Consider the following 18,972-nt stretch of genomic DNA (forward strand, 5'->3'; position numbering starts at 1 on the left):
AGCTGCCTGAGCGCAGGTTGCAGCTGCCTGGCCAGCCCGAGAGACAGCGGAGATTCATTACCCGCCGACACAATGACCATTGATGGCCCCGTGGCGTTATTCAAATCCAGTACCAATTGCAGCCGAGCCCCTTTCTCCGCGCCAGGCCCGTATTGTTGGAGCGGCCCACTAAAAGCCCGCCCCGGCCCCGAGCCGCCAGAGGCGCCCGCTCGGGCTCAGCCCTGCGCCTCGCCAGCCCGCCGGCTTCCAGCCCGGCTCCCCGGGCGCTGCAGGTGACCCGGCGGCGCATTCCAGCGCTCCCCGCCGTCCCAGCCACCGCCGCCGCTGCCACCGCCGGCGCCCCGGCCGCGACTCAGCCACAGGGAGGGAGAGCGCCCGAGCCGGTGCGTGCGCGGGGCTGGGCGGGGGCGGGAGACCCACCGGTGCAGCAGCCCGGACCCCGGGTTCGGAGACGCGACCCCGCCTCGGGCCCCCGTTTTCCGGATTCCCAGCGAACCCGGGGAGCCCAGGCTGGGGGCGGGGAGAGGGAAATCGGGGTTCCCCGGGCCTGACACAGGAGGCTCCCCCGACCTGGGGCGGCGCAGAGACCCAGCGCGGGCTACTCTAGGGACCCCGGGCCGCGATCGAAGGAGACGCACGCCGGGGGCGACGGGGATCCCCACGCAGGGTCGGGATCCGCGTGCTTGCTCGTCCACCTTACCGCGGGATGGGCCGCGACCGCCGAGCGTCTGCGAGGTCCGCGCAGCTCCGGAGATCTGGTCCGGTGCTTTACAGGAGCGAAGCGGAACCCCGCAGGAGACCGGGGCCCTGAACTCAGGAGCTTCGCCACTGATTGTCCAAACGCAATTCTTGTACGAGTCTGCGGCCAACCGAGAATTGTGGCTGGACATCTGTGGCTGAGCTCTGGGAGCGACAGGGGCGGGAGCCGCAGGGAACCGAGCTCGGCGCGGGCAAGACCCCTCGGGTGGCGGCTGGCTGGCCCCAGCGCCAGCATCGCGGCCCCGGCCGGGCGCGCGAAGGAGGGACGCCGGTCCCTGTCACCAGCGCCGCCATCCTCCTCTCTTCGTCGTCGGCCTCGTTCTCCTCCTCCTCTGCGGGTGACCAGTCCTGGCTGGCGGGGCCCTCCAGCCGATCGCGTCGTTTCCCCCCTTTTCAAATTTCGGCCGGGAACGAAGCTGGCACGCCACGGCAGGGCCCCGTTGTGGTCCGGAGAGCTCGTCCTCGGCCGGAGCCGCAGGAAGTCGGGGGCGAACGGAGATGCCGGCGGACTGCGCTTGCTAACTCGTTTTGAATTGATTCTAACCTAGCCTCCCCTGCCAATACCCCCAAAACAAGCCTAAGCCGACCCCTAAATCTCCAATAAACCGACCCCTCCCGCCAGCTCCTCCAGACCGACCGATGGGCTGAGCTTCCTCCGGCTGCTGCTGGAGTCAGAGAAGCGTCCAGAACGATGCGCTCCAGCCCGGCAATCGCCTCGGCTTGGGAAACAGAACTTGGAAAACGAATCCTTTTCATTAAAGAAAAATCTTCTGAGATAGTGGGGTTTATTTGTTTATTTCCTCAAAAGTGGGTTCAGGAGTTGCCTTGGCAGGGGGGCAGCTGGGTGGTGTTGGGTCTGAGCCCGGGTCATCCATCCCTGACCCTTAACATGCTCAAGCTGGAAAATGACCCCAAATGCTGTGGGGTGTGGCCCTGGCCAGTTTCAGGGCACCCCTCCTTGCGTGGAGAACCTACTATCCCCAGCAGCGCATCTTCCTGCCCTACTCCTCAACAGTAATGCACTAATTGGGGTACTGGGGAGGAAGGGCTAGTCCGTTTCTACCCCTCCTCTCCCCAGTGCAAGCAGGAAAGGAATCCTCTCACCCAGTTTCCAGGACTTGGAATGCTGTGGGGGGTGGGGTAGGGAATGGATAATAGGGGCACCGTAAAGCCCAGCGGGGCTGAAGTCCTCCCCTCCCTGGAGGAAGGGACTTTCAGGTTACAAGAAGCCAGACAGGCTGATCCTTAAAGTGAGGCTGTCCCTTGGTCTGCTGCCTAACATGGAGACCCTGACCTCAGCACTGAGAGCGGCTGGTCACACAGCCTCTCCCTCGACAGGCACCTGCACCCACGCTGGCCTTCTCTTGCACCCATAACCTCAACATGGCTACCCCACCCACCCACACACACACCTAGAGGGCCTTCCTCCACCTGCAGCAGCGTGGAGAGAAGCTCACCAGCCAGGGGGTCATCTGTCCCCAAGGCCTTGAGAATGAGCATAGACCCCAGCGCTGCTGGGACAACTGTTCGGCACTTCTGTCTCACTGCAGAGTGAGAGCAGTTCCACCTTAAATTATTAACATTTAATGCAAAGCAATGTTTGGGGCGGGATGATGTTAATGCCCTATTTTTTTTTTTTTTTTTTTGAGGTCTCCCTCCAGCAAACAAAGCTTTTTCTCCAGGTCATGGGAAGTGGGGCTCTGCAGTCTTAACTATGCCTCCTCCATTCCCAGGATGCTGGCTGTGGCTTGTGGGACAAAGCCTGGCCTCGGACAGACGGGTAGGGAAGTGTCCCAGGACCCAGAGTGGTCAGCACAGCCTGGCCCTGCCACCCCTTCTCCAGATGGCCCAACCATATCACCCCTTCTCAGTGTCTGGATAGTCTGGGTTTCAACTCCTGCTCTTTTCTGGGTGAAGGCAGTTCTGAAAGCCCTGGGGTGAGGACAGGGAGGGTGGGACCAGAGAAGTGACTGCCAGCTGGGGGAACGTGGGGTCCCACCGGTTTTGGTTTATAAGGACGAAGTTCCAGGCAAGGCCAGTAAACAACTTAGTCTTTTATTTGCCCAAGGCCAGCTGTTACAGGCACTGAGGCCCCAAGACTTCCAGAAGGGATGGGGGTAGGGGGAGTTACCCTGCCTTCCAGGTGCTGCCTGCCCCATCCTGCTTCCTGCAGATGAGAGAGTAGATAAAGTGTGCCCTTGCAGGATCAAGTATCTCAATTTTGTGTGTGTAAGTTGCTCAGTCGTATCCGACTCGTGCGACCCTATGGACTGTAGCCCACCAGGCTCCTCTGTCCAAGGGATTCTCCAGGCAAGAGTACTGGAGAGGGTTGCCATTTCCTTCTCCAGGGGATCTTCCTGACCCAGGGATCGAACCCACATTTCCTGCATTGCAGGTGGATTCTTTACTGTCTGAGCCACCAGGGAAGTCCCCTCAGTTTTCAGATACTACAAAATTCCGTTGTCATTAGGGAGGAAACTGAGGCACATTGACCCCCCACCCCAAGCCTCTATTTGCCAGTCCAAGGTCTAGCGTACACCCTCCCGCTCTCCACCCCCAGTGGAATGAGCTGCACATAGGCAGCCTTTTGCCGAGTGTAGGGGGGAGGGTCTCAGGAGCCCATCTGGTGGCTTGTGTGGGGGTAAGCTGGCCAGGGTCAAGGGCTGTGGGTGGGGGAGCAGGAGGAGGGGTGTGGTTGGAGGAGCAGCTGCTGTGTGTGCGCGTGGGGGGCGGTCAGTGCTGAATAGGGGACCCCAGCTGGGGTTCCATAATGATATCAATGGGGGACAGGCAGAGCCCTCTGCTGTCCAGATGGGGAAACTGAGGCGGAGGCTCCTCCCGTCTTTGAGAAGGGAGGGGCCTGCCGTCAGCTAGTGAGGTTCATTCCTCTTCCCCAGGAAGGTACTGTAGCCCAGGAGCGGCAGTGCCTTGTCAGCGGTCACTCAGGGAGACGCAAGGAGGGACAGCAGCTGGGTCACCTGGCTGCACAGACCCCCTCCACTCCGGCCACATGGAGGGGCACCCTCCCCCGCCTCAGCTGCTGGGAGGAGGAGTGCCCGGCTCGGGCGCCTGCCTTCCCCTGCTCACGTGCCCGAGAAAGGCTCATTTTTAGCACCTGGCCTCTTTTCCCTGCCTGGAGGGAGCTCAAGGGACAGAGTAGGGAAGAAAGCAGCCAAGGGGGACAGGAAGATCTGGAAGTAGGGCCCCAGGGGATTGTCTGATTCTTCTGTTCTCCCCACCCCAAGGGGGCCCAGGCACGGAGAGGGGCCCTTAGCCGCCGTGCAGCGTGGAGATGAAGAGGACGCTGTCTTGGTCCTGAAGCTGGTAGTCCAGCTCACCCTGGTCCAGGAGAGAAATAAGAAGACCGTCAAGGGCACTTTTCCAGTTTCTCCCCGGGGTGTTGAGAAGGGAAGTGGGGTGTGGGGGCTAGCTGCTTTGAGAGGGGAAGACAGAATCTACCAGAAAGAAGTGGGGACCCTATCCGTTAACTAGCAAACCTCCAGGATGGAGGGCAGCTCACCACTTCCCCAGCAACCCATGCCTTCCTCATTTAGGGTGGGAGGCTTGAGGAGCCACCGTCTGGATGCCAGGTTTGGACAGAAGGTGACCCCGCCACTCTGTTTGGGCCTGATGAGAGGTCCAAGGCTTTCCTACCACAGCGGTGGGTTGGGGAAGGGTCGAGGGAGGGCTGCTCCCTGAGGTACTGACCAGCAGTTCCCAGTCGGCATCGTTAACCAGCACCAGAATCCCTGGCCGCCTGTGGGAAAGACGGTGGTGAGTAGCAGGGCATGAATGGCAGGAGTTGGCGAGAGCAGGGACAGAAGCTTAGATGTTTGGGCTGCAGAGTCTAAGGGGTGGGGGGAGCCTTTTCTCTGGAGGGTTCCGTCAGAGAATACCCAGGGAGAGGAGGCGACAGGCAAGTCTGAGGGCCAGATGGAACACACATGCAAATTCCATTGCCACCTCCCAGATCTGGGGCAGATTCTTTTGTTTCCCTGAGCATCAGTTTCTTCATCTGAAAATGGTAAATCAGTAAATCGTAAGTGTCTTCCTCACAAGCTCCCCGGGGAGGATGAAGTGGGATGTCACGTGGGAGCTGCCTCTCCTTCCAGGGGTCTAACCTCACTGTCACAGGCCTCCCGCATGTGTGTCCTGGGGAGGAGGCCATCTTGGCTGCTCTGAATCAGGGAAGTCTGCCAGTGGCCCCCGAGCCCCTGATGGCCTGAGAGCCGCCCTGCCTGGAGTAAGGCAGGGTAGGCCGACATCTGGACAGGCACCTTACTTAACCTGGTTCCTGCTGGCAAGGACCCATAGAGCACTGCTGTTCTTGGGGGTGACCGCCACAGTTGCTGGACCACGACCTGGCCTCCAGGCCGGAGGGCAGCCTGAGCCCCCAGGGCCTGCTGGTGAACCTCTGCTTCCAGGCAGAGGAAAAAGCCCCACAGGTGCCCTGCCCACTTCTGTGACGTATGAGGATGGCCTTGTTGTAGGGGTAAAGTGACTTCTTGGCACACGGAACCTGGATCCTTTCCCAGGAGGCTGAGCTGGGCCTGAGACAGACACAGAAGCTTTGGGACAGGCGAGGGGTGTCCTCAAGTGAGCACAAAAATGCACGTGCGTGCACACGCGTGCAGCGGCCCCTGTAGCCCAAGACCTGCACTGCGCGGCCCGGTGTCTGCGAGGCACACTGAACACTGGTTCCTCAGTCACACTAGCGACATTTCGAGGTCTCAGTATCCTCAGCACCTCGCAGCTACCCCATTGGAAAGCACAGAGAGAGCGCGTTTCCGTCACTGCGGGAAGCTCTGTGGGAGCGCACATCTGTTCCAGGCGGTCAAAGGGTGATGGAGACCTTGGGGAGCGTCTTTGCTCAGTGCTGCCTGGACAGAGAGAACAGCTGAGCCCAGAGAAGGGAAGTCACTTGAGCAAGGTTCTTTGGCAAGTTTGTGGCATCCAGAAGGCAGGATCTAAGTTTTTGTGTGTTTTTTTTGGTAAATTTACCAATCTCCTGACTTGGATTTTGGAAAAAAATAAAACCCCAACAGTCCAACGTATTAACAAGAAAACTGAAATAAACTTCAACAGACTTGGGCAGAAGCAGCCCTTCCTTGGGGGGCTAAGAAGAGGATAAAGGGGAGAGGAGGACCTGGAGGAGGCGGAGTATGAACCAAGGCCAGGGGTTCAAACCTCCTTCCCTCAGCCCGCCCTCCTTGGGGAAGGGAAGAAAAGGACTCACACGCTGTCTCCTTGGATGAACAGCTCTGGCCTCTCTTTTAGCAAATTCTTCTTGATCCAAACAAGGAGGCTGCGGATGTCCCCTGGAGAGGAAGGCACAGAACAAAACTAATGTCAAATTCAAGTGCTTTCTGGCCCTGAGGGCCTTGCCTGGAGCAGGAGGAAGTGAACATAGGGCTCAGAGGGCCTCTTTTAGACCTGGCTGTCATGGCGCCTAGACCTGTGGTTTCCAAGGTGAGGAAATGGACTTGGAGAGACCAGAGAGGTCTTCTCAGAGGCGGTGGCACCTGGCATTGCTGAAAGCTGGAAGAAGAGGTAACAGGGACTCAAGGTAGACAGTGTGCGGAACAGTCACGTCCGAAAGGGCACAGACAGACCTCCACTCACGAGGCCTAGGAGATGGTCTGACGCTGCCAGGGGCAGGCTTCTCAGAGAGCCCCTCTACCCCTATCTCCCCAGCCAGTCCCAGATGGGGAGCATTCGGTTTTGCTCTTGGAAGGTCTGCATATATTTCCCTTTGTGAGGGAAGAAAAACAATTGCTGAGCCGATAACATCAGTTAATTTCCTCTGGCAGAAGGAGAGAAGGATCCTTCACCAGCCAGAGATGCTGACAAATCACAGTCCCTCCGCTCCCCACTTTGCAGAGCCCTCTAGGCCAGGGGCGGCTACCATGAAGAAGCGAGAGGCTGAGGGTCGACAGGGCCTCTCCTGCTCGGCTGGACACTGAGTCCTGCCTCCGTGTCGTTCTGGGGCAGCCACCAAGCTCTGCACCTCATCTGGAGGCTAGAGGCCACATGTCCCCAGGGCCACCTCTCCTTTTCTGGGGGCCAGATCTCAGGCAACGTACACTATCACCTCCTCGAAGGCTATGGCTCTCAATGATCCACTCCTCAAGCAGAGCATCCCCGAGGCTGCAGGAGTTTTCTCTCACTGAGAGGACAGTTAGTCTCTGGGAAGCCAGCAGGGGGCTGGAGGTTAGCCATGCCCCTCCTGAGTCAAAGTCTCAGAGGGGGCTACTGTCCTGGGCCTGTGCCAAGACAAAGCTCAGGGGGTAAGCTGGAGAAGGGCCCATGCACTGCCTTGGTTTCCCTGGCTGGAGGTGTACTCCTAGCATGCAGGCCAGGAAAAGGCTGCAGGTCAGGAAGGGGACCAGCTCTCCCCAGGCTAGGTCCAGCGCGTGTCACCCACAGCAACAGACTTGGGCAGGATTTTAAGGCACTCTTATGGGCCTGCCTGCCATCCCCTCAGGAGGCAGGCAGGCTACACCCTGGATGGCCTGGTTCACTCTGCTCTGTGCCAGCTCCCCTGGATCATCTGCCAGCAGAGCACAGGGCCATGGGCAGTGGCCACAGGCTGAGACTGCGCCTTTCCCTTTTAATTCCTGCTTTTAAACAAAGCCGACTGGAGTCCTCAGGTCCCTGGAGCGGGCAGGGATGGGGCGTGTTGCCTCCAAGTAGCTGTAGTCCATTTCGACTCCTGGCTGGGTTCCTCCCCGAGGCCTGCGTTTCAGAGGTTTCCCCGTGGCCTCCATCTTGGCACTGTCTGGTGGGCTGCCAGCCCATACATCTTGTGGCCGCTCGATAGAGCCGCCGGGGTCTGACACATCCGTCAGCCAGCCCCCGCGGGCGGGGCTCTGCCTGTGTGCACAGGGCTCAGAGGGCCTGGGCAGGGCCTGGCCTGAGGGCCACCAGCTGCACCTCCACAGCCCCAGCCAGCCTGTTCCGAACCAGGACTCCCTGGGTCACTGCCCCATCTCCCTCTAAGCGGGGACCTGTGCTCCGCTCTCGTAGGCTGGGGGCGGCGGGGAGGACTAATGGTCATGTCGGGGTCATCCCAGTGATGGCAGCGTCATGGCGTCCCCGAGGGTTGGGCCGGGGGGGGCGTCTGCTGCGGGTGCTGGCTCATTTATCATGATGCTCCTCTTTGCTGAGGTCATTCCCTCCCTCCTCTGCGCCCCCCAGGCCTGTTCACATTCTTGATAGCGTGTTACCATGGTGAGGCCACCACATCACCACCCGTATTGTTCCCCCATGCCTGGATTTGGGGGTGGGGAGAGGTGGAACTCCTGACTCCCTTCGCAGGCTGCAAGGGCCACTTGGCCTGGCCTGAAACACACCCCCAGGGACATCTTGCTAGGCTTGCTGAGGCCTAGACAATATGCAAATAGCCTCCAAGCCAGATGGTCGGCTTCCAAAGGCGCCCAGGGGAGGAGGAAGGGTTAAGCAGAGTCAGGGGCTGGTGGTGGCTTGGGGATGGCTTCGGGAACCTCACTGTCGCCTTCCCTCTCTGCGTCCTCCTGCCTTCCGTGGCTTCCCATGGTGGTTACCCTCCACGGATCCCAGGAAATCACTTGGGAGACAAATATTTACTGAGCAGCTACTATGTGCCAGGTGCCATGGAGATGGTGGAGAACAAGACTGACACAGAGCCTGCCCATGTGCAGCCACAGGCCGGCAGGGGAGGTGGACGGTGCTTCATTAGTCGTGACAAACGTGCTTTCCTTTGTATGGGAGCAGGACGGGCTTTTCTGAGGGTGTTCACACTGAAGCTGAGGCCCCAAGGATGAGTAGGGTGGGATGGGGGAGCAAGCCAGGCAGAAGGAAGAACATATGGGAAGACCTGAGGCAGGCTGGAATTGGCAGGTTCAAGGTGACAGAGCTGAGAAGGCCGGAAGGTCAGCATGAGATGCAGCCAGGGAGGCAGCCTTGACTGGACTACACATGGCATGCGGGGGCCTTGAAAAGGGGCTGCTGGGAAAGAGGGCCCCCTCCTCAGGAGCCTGAGCCCTAGCACACAGCACAGAACCTCGCACACAAAATGCCCTGGACACGTTTACTGAGCACATGGGTCTGAGTTTGACTGCATCTTTTCCCAGTTAAATGACCTTGGGTCAGGAACTCTCTTCAGCTTCCTTCTTTGTAAAATGGGAATGGTAAAAATGCCTCTGAGGGGTGTTGTGAGGCTCAAATAAGATGATCCATGGAAAGTTCTTGGCACTGTGCCAGGCATAGCGATGCTGTAATTCTTCCGTCAGCCAGAGGAAGAATCCTTCAGTTTCTCTTGCTGCCCCCTTTAGATGTTTAGACTCCTCAGAGGTTCCCTGGACAGCCCTAGTGGAAGGACTCATATGCTGAGGGCACGCGGGACCAGGGCAGGGAGATGAGCACCCCAACCCCACGTCAGGTTTCCCATGCAGGAGGCCTCGAGACCTGGCCTGCCCTCTGCGGGAAGAGCAAGTGATGGGATGGGGATGCTACTCTCGTGGTGGACTGGTTATGAGTCTGGGTTCTGGAGCTGGAAGGCCCTGGGTGTGTGCTAGATGGCCCTGGGTAGAAGTCACTTCGCCTAAGTCTCAGGGCCATCCTCGGACAAGGGAGGGATAATAACCCAGCTCTTGATACCAGTGGCAGGTCTAGCATGGTGTCAAACAGACAAGACGAACGTCCCTGTTCCTGCAGTGATTCAGGATTCCTTATCCCAGGGGCTGCCAGAACCTTCCCCTAAAGGCCGCTGGAAAAGGGCACCATGCACACCCCTCTTAGACCTACAAAGGCTCCCACCAGAATCCCAGGCCCCAGTGGATTTGTCCTTGTCTGGGGACAGCGACCACCCACTGAGGCGCCCCCCACTCCCAGTGGTGTCAATTGAACTTCCGGTCTCATCTGATCTCGCCCAGCGACCCTCATCCAACCTCTTCTTGCAGGCTTCCAGGGAGATTTTCTCCCAGCCTGAAATCTGGCTTCCGGTCCCTCCCACCCACAGAGCCTAGCTGGGCCTGGGGACCACCGCACCAACGATGCAGACTCGGGAGAGCCAGTCCCCTATGTCTTCTCTCCCCCAGGTTAAGCGGCTCTGGTCCCCAGCGAGTACACCAGGCTCTGGGACAGGACTCCTCCAGGAGTCCACCCCAGGCCTCAGCTTAAAGGGGAGAAGAAAGAGCTGGGATGGGGGAAGAAGAGAAGAGAGGGGACATCAGAGGGTCCATTTACAAGTGAATGGAGGTAAGAATGGAGCAGTTTGTGGGCTAAACTGGCCTCAGAAGGAGGTTTACAGATGTGCGAGGGGACGCTCCTCATTGTTTAATTAAGCAGAAAGTGGATCTTTTCAAAAGCAATTTTGCACAGGGACTGGGAGGGGTGAGGGGGAGAGGAGGGTGGTGGGGAGAGGATCAGCAAACAGGCCCCAGAGCGGAGAAAGGAACAGCTGGCCCCAGAGAGGCTGTGAAATGCATGCTAAGCAGTTTAAAGCGCCTGGGAGCTCCCAAGCCACCCCTGCCTCCCGCGCCAGCCTCCCTTTAATACAAAGGCAGGGCTGAGGAGCAGGGAAAGGTGAGGCAGAGTCTCTTCCTGGGACCAGGGCAGGTAAAGCCCAGGCCGGGACCATCGAGGTTCAGGATTTGCTCCAGGTCCCTGACCAACCCTGGTCTGTGAACCTTGAGTTGAAAGGATCCCTGATGCATTAAACACCTGCTCCCAGTGGTCAGGCCCCAGAGCCGGTGAATGCCTCCCAAACTCAGCCACTCAAGGCCTGTTCCGTGGAGGTGGCTGTTAAGAGCCCCCACCTCCCCGCACAGGCAGCCGCTCACTAGATCGGTGCTTCCCAGAACCATGAGCTTAGATCTGGAAGTGACTTTTCCAAACTGCAAGTGTCAAATTGATAACCAACTCCTGCATGCTCATGCTCAGTTGTGTCCAACTCTTTGTGACCCCGTGGATGGTAGCCTGCCAGGCTCCTCTGTCCATGGGATTTCCCGGTAAGAATACTGGAGTGGGGTGCTATTTCCTTCTCCAGGGGATCTTCCCAAGCCAGGGACTGAACCCATGTCTCCTGCACTGGCGGGCAGATTTTTTATCAATGAGCCACCTGGGAAGCTCAATAATCAGCTCAAGACAGACTAAATTGAGTCCAACCTCCCGCTTTACAGGTGGGATAAGAGGCCTGCAGAAATAACTAATTTGCCAGCACATGCTGCCAGGGTGCCTCTCTCTCCATTTCACCCTCTTTGGCCTTTCCCAGCCTCTCATTCCAAGTTGGCTGGGTTGGAAGCTCTCTGCTGGCCCAGGACCCAGGGCCCTGGAGTCCCCTTGTTTGTGAGACTTGTCACAATCCATAATCTTATGGCCGCTGTTTTCTCTGCTGGAGTCTCCAAGACCTGCTTGGCCAAGTGGCAGCCCCTGGGCTGGGAAGGCTGCCAGACGGCAGATCTGGGCATGGGCTCGGGGAGGAGTGAGGCTCTCTCCATGGCACCAGGCCCCTGCCCTCCTGTTGGGCTTCATGTGCCAGGGTGAGGCCTGGCAGCTGCCAACCAGCTCTGCCGCTGTGATGTGACTCTCGCCTCTGGGCACAGCAGGGCACAAGTGGGAGCCAGAGGTAGAGACCCACGGCCAAGGGCCCAGAACTAAGCACATGGGCCACTCTTCTAGCCTCCCCTGCTTCCTTTTATTTCAACCCAGAGAGGGGAGGAGAGCCCCCTACCTGCCCCTGAGGCAGTAGATGAGGGATCCAAAACCTGGGTCTTAGGGACTTCCCTGGTGGTCCGTTGGTTTAAGACTCCATGTTTCCAATAGAGAGGGCTTGGGTTCGATCCTTGGTTGAGGAAGTAGGATTCCACAAGCCGTGCAGTATGACCAAAAGATAAAAATAAAAACAAAACAAACCTAGGTCTTAGCCAGCTTCCCTACTTGAGTAACTCTGGACAGGTCACTTTCTTTCTCTGTGAGGTTTGGTTTCCTTGTCAATAGATAATATCTATGGGGTCACTATGAAAACTAAGGTTAGTAGCAGTTGGAGGCACGAAAGTGTGAAAACTGGAAAATATTCTGCAGGCCTGAGACATGATGTGATTCGGGGAAGCTCTTGGGATAAATGGTGATGGGATAGTGGCACCCTGCAGGATAGGGTGACCCTGGCATCGGCTTCTGAACCCCAGCTCTGCCAATGACATAAGCACACGGTCAAGGGTAAGACCTTGGACATCTCTGAGTTTGGGTTTCCACTGTTTTTTTTTGGGGGGGGTTCCATTTTTATAAAGTCGAAGTAATGATAGTTACCACCTAAGAATCTGTGACAATTACTTGTACCACCCACTGGGGTTCTGCCTACCCTGTCAAGCTCAGCCTGTGCCCGAGGACACCGGCCTTCGCGCGGGTCCTTGACCACCACAAGGCCTTCTGCCTGGGGGCTTCACAAGTGCGGTCCTCTCTGCTTGGAATGGGCCCCATGCACCTCTGCTCTCCCTCCAATCTGTTAGGTTGGTTTCCTTCCATTCCTCAGGGCTTTAGCCTCAGAGTCTTCTCTCTCTCTTTTTTTGTGTGCCATGCAGCATGCAGGATCTCAGTTCCTGGACCAGGGACTGAACCTGAGCCATGGCACTGAATGTTCGGATTCCTAACCGCTAGGGCACCAGGGAATTCCCTCCAAGACACTTCTCTAAAGAGGCCTTCCCTCACAACCCTGCCGTCCCATTTAAAGCACCCTTTTGTTCTGATGCCAGTGATGGCCGTTTGTGCTGTCATACAGCTGCGCGTCTACTTCCTCACTGCCTGGCTCCATTTCCACTACTCTGTTAGCTCCATTAGGGCAAGAACCATATCAGTTTTGCTTAAGATCAAACTGGCACAAAGGAAAACACATGTGTGTGTGTCTGTGTGTGTGTGAGAGAGAGTGCGTGCGTGCGCTCAGTCGTGTCCAACTCTTTGCGAACCCCTGGACTGTCCAGGCTTCTCTGTCTACGGAACTTTCCAGGCAAGAATACTGGAGTGGGTTGTCATTTCCTACTCCAGGGTGTCCCCGACCCAGGGATCGAACCCACATATCTTGCATCTCCTGCACTGGCAGCATATTCTTTACCACCGTGCCACCTGGGAAGCCTGGCACAAAGGAAAACATGTGCGCATATTCAAAAACACGTGTGCCAACCACAGGAAAGAATAAAGTACTTTCTTCTACAACTGGCACTTGGTGAGCGCTCAGTCAATGAATGAATGAAAAGGACGGGAATTATTAAACTCGGGCACCTTCACGTGGAGCAAAAGCAGGGGGAAACAAACCCTAACTTGTGATGTTTTACAAACGTCCTGGATTAAGTCTGTAAGGCTGCATCTTTGAGAGGCTTCTGACAGCCCCTTGTTTCCTCCCAAGGCTGCAGAGCCATCTGTCAAACTAAGAAACCATCACCTATATCACCTTGGATCTTCCCCCACCAGTGACACAATCCCACAGTCCTGACGTTTAACCTCAGCCTCATGCCCATACCCAGCTCCAGTGGGCAGCGCCCTGTACCCTGGCCTCTGAATGTGGCACAGAGACCTGCCTCTGCCACTGCCCTTCAACCCCAAGGGAGGGTCAGAGACAGCCTTGGTAGTGGGTGAATCTGGGCAATAAATGATACCTGGCAGATGCATGTCCAGTTCCAGAAGAATCCTGTCAAACCTCACTTGACATTCTCTACTGCCCACCTCCAGGAACCTCATTCCCCTGGCTCCCTCTTCTTCCCAGAAGTATCTCAGCCCAAGGTGAGATGGGCTCCCATTCCTGAATGTTCTGCTCTTGCTAAGATCCACTGCTAGGGCTGCAAAACCCCTCCACAGTGGCAGTGTCCAGCCCCTGCCTCTAGGCTACGCTGCTATTTACCCAGCTGGACCTCTGGGAATCCTCCTTCCCCCTTCCCCCAATCTGAAGGCAGGGTCTGTCTCCCAGTGCCTGGTACATGGTCTGCGGCATAGGTGTTCAGGGTGTGTTTGCTAAAGAAAAGATGAACAGGTATATGAATGAACAAATGGAAAAAATCTTGTCTCCCTTAGTTAACCTCTCCCCTCCAACCTCCTTGGCTGAACACTTTTCTTCTCATTGAAATTCACTTAAGTCCATCTGCATTGTTCCATTCTTGACAAAGGTTATCTCCTTTGTGAGGACATCCCTCTGCAGCCATCCAGTGATGGCAGAGATGCCTGGTACAGCTGGCTGACACCTTTTAGCAACCCTGAGAGATAGGGATTACCATCTTCTCCTTTCACAGATAAGAACACGGAAGCTCAGAAAGGTGAGGTGACTGGTCTAAGGTGCTAAGGGGATTCAAACTCAAGTCTGAATATAGAACCTGTGCTTGGAAGGACGCAGTGATGCCGTCTCCTCCCTACAAAGCTGGCTGACTCTGGAGAGGACGGAGGAGACAACCCGGTGATCTCTCTCCCTTCGTCCCCGCGGGCCGGGAAATCCTACCCACTCTCACTTGACCAGGGCTGAGTGACCCTGTGGAGCAGCTGCTGCTCAATGGTGCTCAGAAAGCCCGTACTCACAGGGTTCCTCCTGTCCAGGCAAGGTGACCTGATGCTTCTTCACACCGTCGAACAGGAGCTCCGCACCGCCTCTGCAAAGGAGGGCCAGAGAAAGAGCCTCAGAGACCGAAAACTGAGGAGGCTGGCAACAGGTGCCCAAGAGATTCAGAGGCCAAGGTTCGGGAACACCTTGGGTATCAGCCATCAGTTCTCAAATGTGGCTTCTTGATGTGGTAAAATAGGACAGAAATAATGTTTATTAACATTTAAGTACCCAAATTTTCAGACTCTGGCTTTGACTCCTCTGCTTTCTCAAGAGGTAGCTTAGCATACAGGGGCAGAGTATAGGCCCTGAGGTGGAGACCAGGCCCCTCCTGGGCCTGACTGGTGAGAACCTAGGCACGGGACGGCATTTTCTCAAGTTTCAATTTTTCCGTCTGCAAAAATGTTGAGGAGCTACCTCATGGCACACTGGAGACCCTAGGTATAAAGGTTTCCTAGGGCCAGGTGACACTTTGAAATTCCCCTGCCTGTGCCTTGTCCCCACCCCTGCTGCTGGCCTGGTGGGCAAACCAAAGTGCTAGAGAGTGAGAGACCCCCACTGGACTTAGCAATGAGCTTTCCCTTTACTAGAACATTCGTCGTCTCATTTCACCTTTATGGAATCCCGGGGAAGGAAGGAGGGAGGCAGATATTATTAACTCAACCAACAAAGAAGCAAGTTGGGGCCAGGAGAGGTTAAGTGACTTGTCCAAGACCATGTAGGCAGTGGCTGAACTAGGATTTGAGTTCTAACTGGTTTCTGGCAGAAACAACTAAGACTCCACAGAAGGTCAGGAAGCCCCTTGAGGGCAGAATCTGGCTCACTTCTGGGTGCCAACACCTGGCTAAGGGAAGCCTGGGCCAGCAGAGAGGCTCCAGGCCAAGTACAGATGCCAGAACTCATGGTGCGGACACTCGGGCTCTTTCAGGACTCCATGCTGCTCCTCCCCCAGAGTCTCGTCTCAGACTTCACGCGGATCTTAACTGAGAAGGCCTTAACAGACTTGTGACGGGTGCGATGACTCCCACCCCACCACCCTTCCCCAATGCCGGAGAACAGAGATGTCCTGAGACGGTCCACTGGGAAGCAAAGGCAAGGCACGCATTGTCATGGGGAAACATGGGCCGACTGTCATCCACACAAGGTCACGCTTTGTTGATGCAGAAATGTGGGGCGGAGAGGAGGCCCATCTGTGGCCGCGCGCAGGGCCATTTCAGCTGCAAGCCCGTACAGAGCCTCCATTTATCCCCTTCCAAGAGCCCGACTCTCTCTTGGGTAGGGGCCGGCACATGCAGCAGCTGGGGTGGGGGAGGGCGACAAGCAAGGGGCGACAGGAGTTGGGGGGTCAGAGGAGTGGGAATTGGAAGCGCTGGCACCCAAGCAAACAACCCAGATTGGCCAAACCTGGTGGTGCCAGGCGCAGAGGCCAGCGCTGTTTTCCGTGCACAAGCGGATAAAGAACCAGTCTGGCTCAGCGATTGACCTGTCACTGCTGGGTTCGCCAGCGCCTGAGGGAGGGGTTAGCATTTCTGTGGTCAGAACATCTGGAGGGTAGGAAAGTGCACGCCCAGCCTCTGAAGTGATTCAGGGAGGCAAGAAGGGGCCCAATTTGGTCCCAGAAGAAAACCAAAGTCAAATTCTCGTAGGTCCTACAGGATTTGCGACTCAAACGCAATTAAGGCATCACAACCCAAGATACCTCGTCTTTCCACTTCCCAGCTCTTGGTGGGAGGTGTCTGTTGGTACCAGTGACTGGTACAGACACTCTTCAAATGGTCTTCCCTTTCTCGTTTACTTTCATATTTTTATCTGATATATTTTACTTTTGTTCATTTCCCCTCTACCTGCGGGGATGCAAGTTCTGCCTAAAACAGGGCCTGGTACACAGCAGACACTCAAGAAATATTTGCTGAAATGAGTGAACATACCCATTTCCCCACTTCTTCTCTGACCCTAATGGCATTCCCTTCCTTTGCCAATACCTCCTGGACTCAAGGAGTCCGAGGAAAAGGGAAAAGGAAGTGGGACTGTCATATCTGGGCTGCAGTGCCACAGCACACATCTGTACCACCAACACTGCATCCTCTGTGACTCGAGAAACTGCTCTGGTAGGATGAGGATGGCAGACCTGGTCAGTGATAGGCGGGAGAAAGGAAAGAGCAGCCTTCCAGAGCGTCTACGAGAACTGGTGGGGCTGCGGGGACACTGCTGCTCACAGGAAGGAGGCAAAGTCCCAAGCCTTTGGAATCTTCAAGGATCAGGGTGGCACTCGGGTACAAAAGGGAGAGCCTGATGGGCAAACCGGTTTCTCTGAAAATCTACTTAGGTTCAGAGTAAAGGCTGAAGGAAGTGGGCTAAGAGACACAGAAAATTAAAGAAAGGCCAAGGGGGGAAACAGGCACTGGCAGAGGCCAAGAGAGAAGGACTCTGGGTTTAGCCTGCATATTGGGCATTCCTGCTTCCCAAAAAGCTGCAGTCCTCACGGGGCCCGGTGGCGATGGGTGGTGGGAACAGTCGTGCCTTGCTGGCGTTCACGACTGCCCCTGGGGTAAGGGAGACCAAGACGGGGAGCCAGAAAACAGGAGCTCCACCAAGTCTGTAAGCCCTGGAGGGCAAGGACCGCGTCTTCCTCATATGACTTGCCCACTGCTGCCAGCACAGGGCCTGGCAGACAGATGACATTTCTGAAGACAAATGCCACGTCTGACTCAGTGAATATGAAAGGTAAATCAGCTGTGGGTGGTGGTGGTGGTGGTGGTTTAGTCGCTAAGTCATGTCCGACACTTTTCAACCCCACAGACTGTAGCCCGCCAGGCTCCTCTGTCCACGGGATTTCCCAGGCAAGAAATACTGGAGCGGGTTGCCATTTCCTTCTCCAAGGGATCTTCCTGACCCAGGGATTGAAACTTCGCAGGCGGATTCTTTACCACTGAGCCACCTGGGAAGCCCAAGCCAAGCTGACTGTAGATAAGCCTCAACACTGGTAATCTGTAGCTTCTCCGTCTTCAGCTCTGCTGAGGCCTGTCAAAAGAGCAGGGACCTCCTGGAACCTGCAGTCTAAGGGGGACATAGCTGGGCAAAGGGTCAGTAAAGCAAAATAGTCAGGTGGCCAGACTAGCACAGTTCTAATTGGATCCATGGGGCCAGACAATATCATCAATTAAAATGCAGTTAACATTCATGAGACTACCCCCTCGTAAGGGACAGCAACGCTGAACACTGGAGGGCATGGACAAAGTTCTATTTATCTTTGTATCCTCTGTGCCTGGCTCGCTGCCTGGCACATGGTAAGCACTCAATAAATGACTGGTGAATGGACTATGCAATGAAGGGAATCCATGAAAGAAACGGGGCATCCAATAGAAGGAAAGGCATTTATAGGCAGAGGTTTCCGATTCCCATCCCAGACTTTCCCTTTCACATAAGCCTTGGCTTGTTTATCTTCACACACACAGACAAATCTAGTCCCAGCTTTTCCACCTGACTCTAGAAACTATACCGTCCATCTCTTAAGATCTCAGTTTCTCTGCCTTCTAAGTTTTGCACTTTTTTTTCCCCAGCTCTGAAATCACATGAAGAACCTTCTGTCTGTAAGAGGTAGAAGTGAATGCCTTGAGGAGACTTCCTCCTTGGTCTGTGTTTCTTTGGTAATTAGCCTGTGAGCCCCCATCCTGCACTTTTTATCTTGAGCATACTGTAGTGGCAGAGAGGTAAAAAATCTACCTGCCAATGCAGGAGACCCAAGAGTCAGGTTCGATCCCTGGGTCAGGAAGATCGCCTTGAGAAGGACACGGCAAGCCAGTCCAGTATTCCTGCCTGGAAAATCCCATGGACAGAGGAGTCTGGCGGGCTGCACTGTGTGATCCCAAAGGGTCGGACACGGTTGAGTGACTAAGTACACGCACATGTACACGCACTAACCCTGTACTGTCAGGGTTAGTCTCCACTACTGTGCTACCTAGCCACATATCCCCACCTGACTAAAGACCTGCAGACGGCACTCAGTAAGTTCACTAAATATACCGGAAAGGGTTCAGGTTTGTTTAACACCCTCCAATCTTCGGAAAGGTTGGTCCGCCTCGGTCCTAGGAGCTCAGATGCCAGACACAAGGGCCTGCTTCAAAATGGAGCTGGCAAACAAGGCCGGGAGGCCTGCTAACCGTCACGCCTTTTGAGTCCCGTAGGGCGCAGGGCATGGAGGAGTGCCAGGAGCATACCTCCAACTCCCGGTTGTGCGCATCTATTCCCGGACATACGGCCTCGTCGCCCAGGGAGACCGAACCTCTCGAGCTCTCCTAGGCGGGTGGCGTAGGTCAGAGAAGTTGCCGAGGGCCTCGGCGATTCGGTGGTGACAGGCCCCAAGGCAGAGGGAGAGGAGTTCCGGGCCCGACGACTTCAATCCATCCCCACGGCGCCCCAGCTCTGTGACTCACCCGAACTCCACCTCCACTGACAAGGGCGCTGCCATGTTGAGGAAGCCAAGCTCCCAGGAAACTCCACTCAACTTCCGGCTCTACTGGCCCTCATTTCCGGTTGCCGCGGACGGAAGAGGCGGGGCCTGGAAACTCTCCTCCTCAGCTATTGGAGGAAGGTTTGGAACAGGAAGCTGAGGCCGGAGGACCGTGGGCCCCGTTAAGGGGCGTTTTGGTTGGTCGTCC

General features: G+C 56.2%; 1 protein-coding gene across 2 annotated transcripts; it reads right to left on the bottom strand.

Annotated features, from left to right (window-relative positions):
* Positions 1 to 1,538: 1,538 nt before the first annotated feature.
* URM1 (ubiquitin related modifier 1) lies at positions 1,539 to 18,840 on the bottom strand. 2 transcript variants are annotated; one of them, XM_055400336.2, is made up of 5 exons: positions 18,748 to 18,840; positions 14,293 to 14,363; positions 5,996 to 6,077; positions 4,468 to 4,516; positions 1,539 to 4,098 (listed from the first exon to the last, which is right to left on the bottom strand). In XM_055400336.2, the coding sequence occupies exons 1-5, from the start codon at positions 18,780 to 18,782 to the stop codon at positions 4,030 to 4,032; spliced, it is 306 nt and encodes a 101-aa protein (XP_055256311.1). In that variant the 5' UTR covers positions 18,783 to 18,840; the 3' UTR covers positions 1,539 to 4,029. The 2 variants fall into 2 exon arrangements, with proteins under 2 accessions (XP_055256311.1, XP_055256313.1); XM_055400338.2 differs by lacking the exon at positions 18,748 to 18,840 and adding an exon at positions 18,532 to 18,725.
* Between the last annotated feature and the right edge of the window lie 132 nt (positions 18,841 to 18,972).

The sequence above is a fragment of the Moschus berezovskii genome, chromosome 11, assembly GCF_049115385.1.
Source record: "Moschus berezovskii isolate FMDL1 chromosome 11, NW_MosBer_1.0, whole genome shotgun sequence".
Taxonomy (NCBI): Eukaryota; Metazoa; Chordata; class Mammalia; order Artiodactyla; family Moschidae; genus Moschus; species Moschus berezovskii.

What these genes read in the sequence shown, in the direction of transcription:
- URM1 (XM_055400336.2), bottom strand. Translation starts at nt 18,782, where the DNA reads ATGGCAGCGCCCTTGTCAGTGGAGGTGGAGTTCGG. An exon ending in TCAGTGGAGGTGGAGTTCGG is followed by an intron (nt 14,364 to 18,747) that starts GTGAGTCACAGA and finishes CCTCCTTTGCAG; the next exon opens with AGGCGGTGCGGAGCTCCTGT. An exon ending in TTCATCCAAGGAGACAGCGT is followed by an intron (nt 4,517 to 5,995) that starts GTGAGTCCTTTT and finishes TCTTTCCCACAG; the next exon opens with GCGGCCAGGGATTCTGGTGC.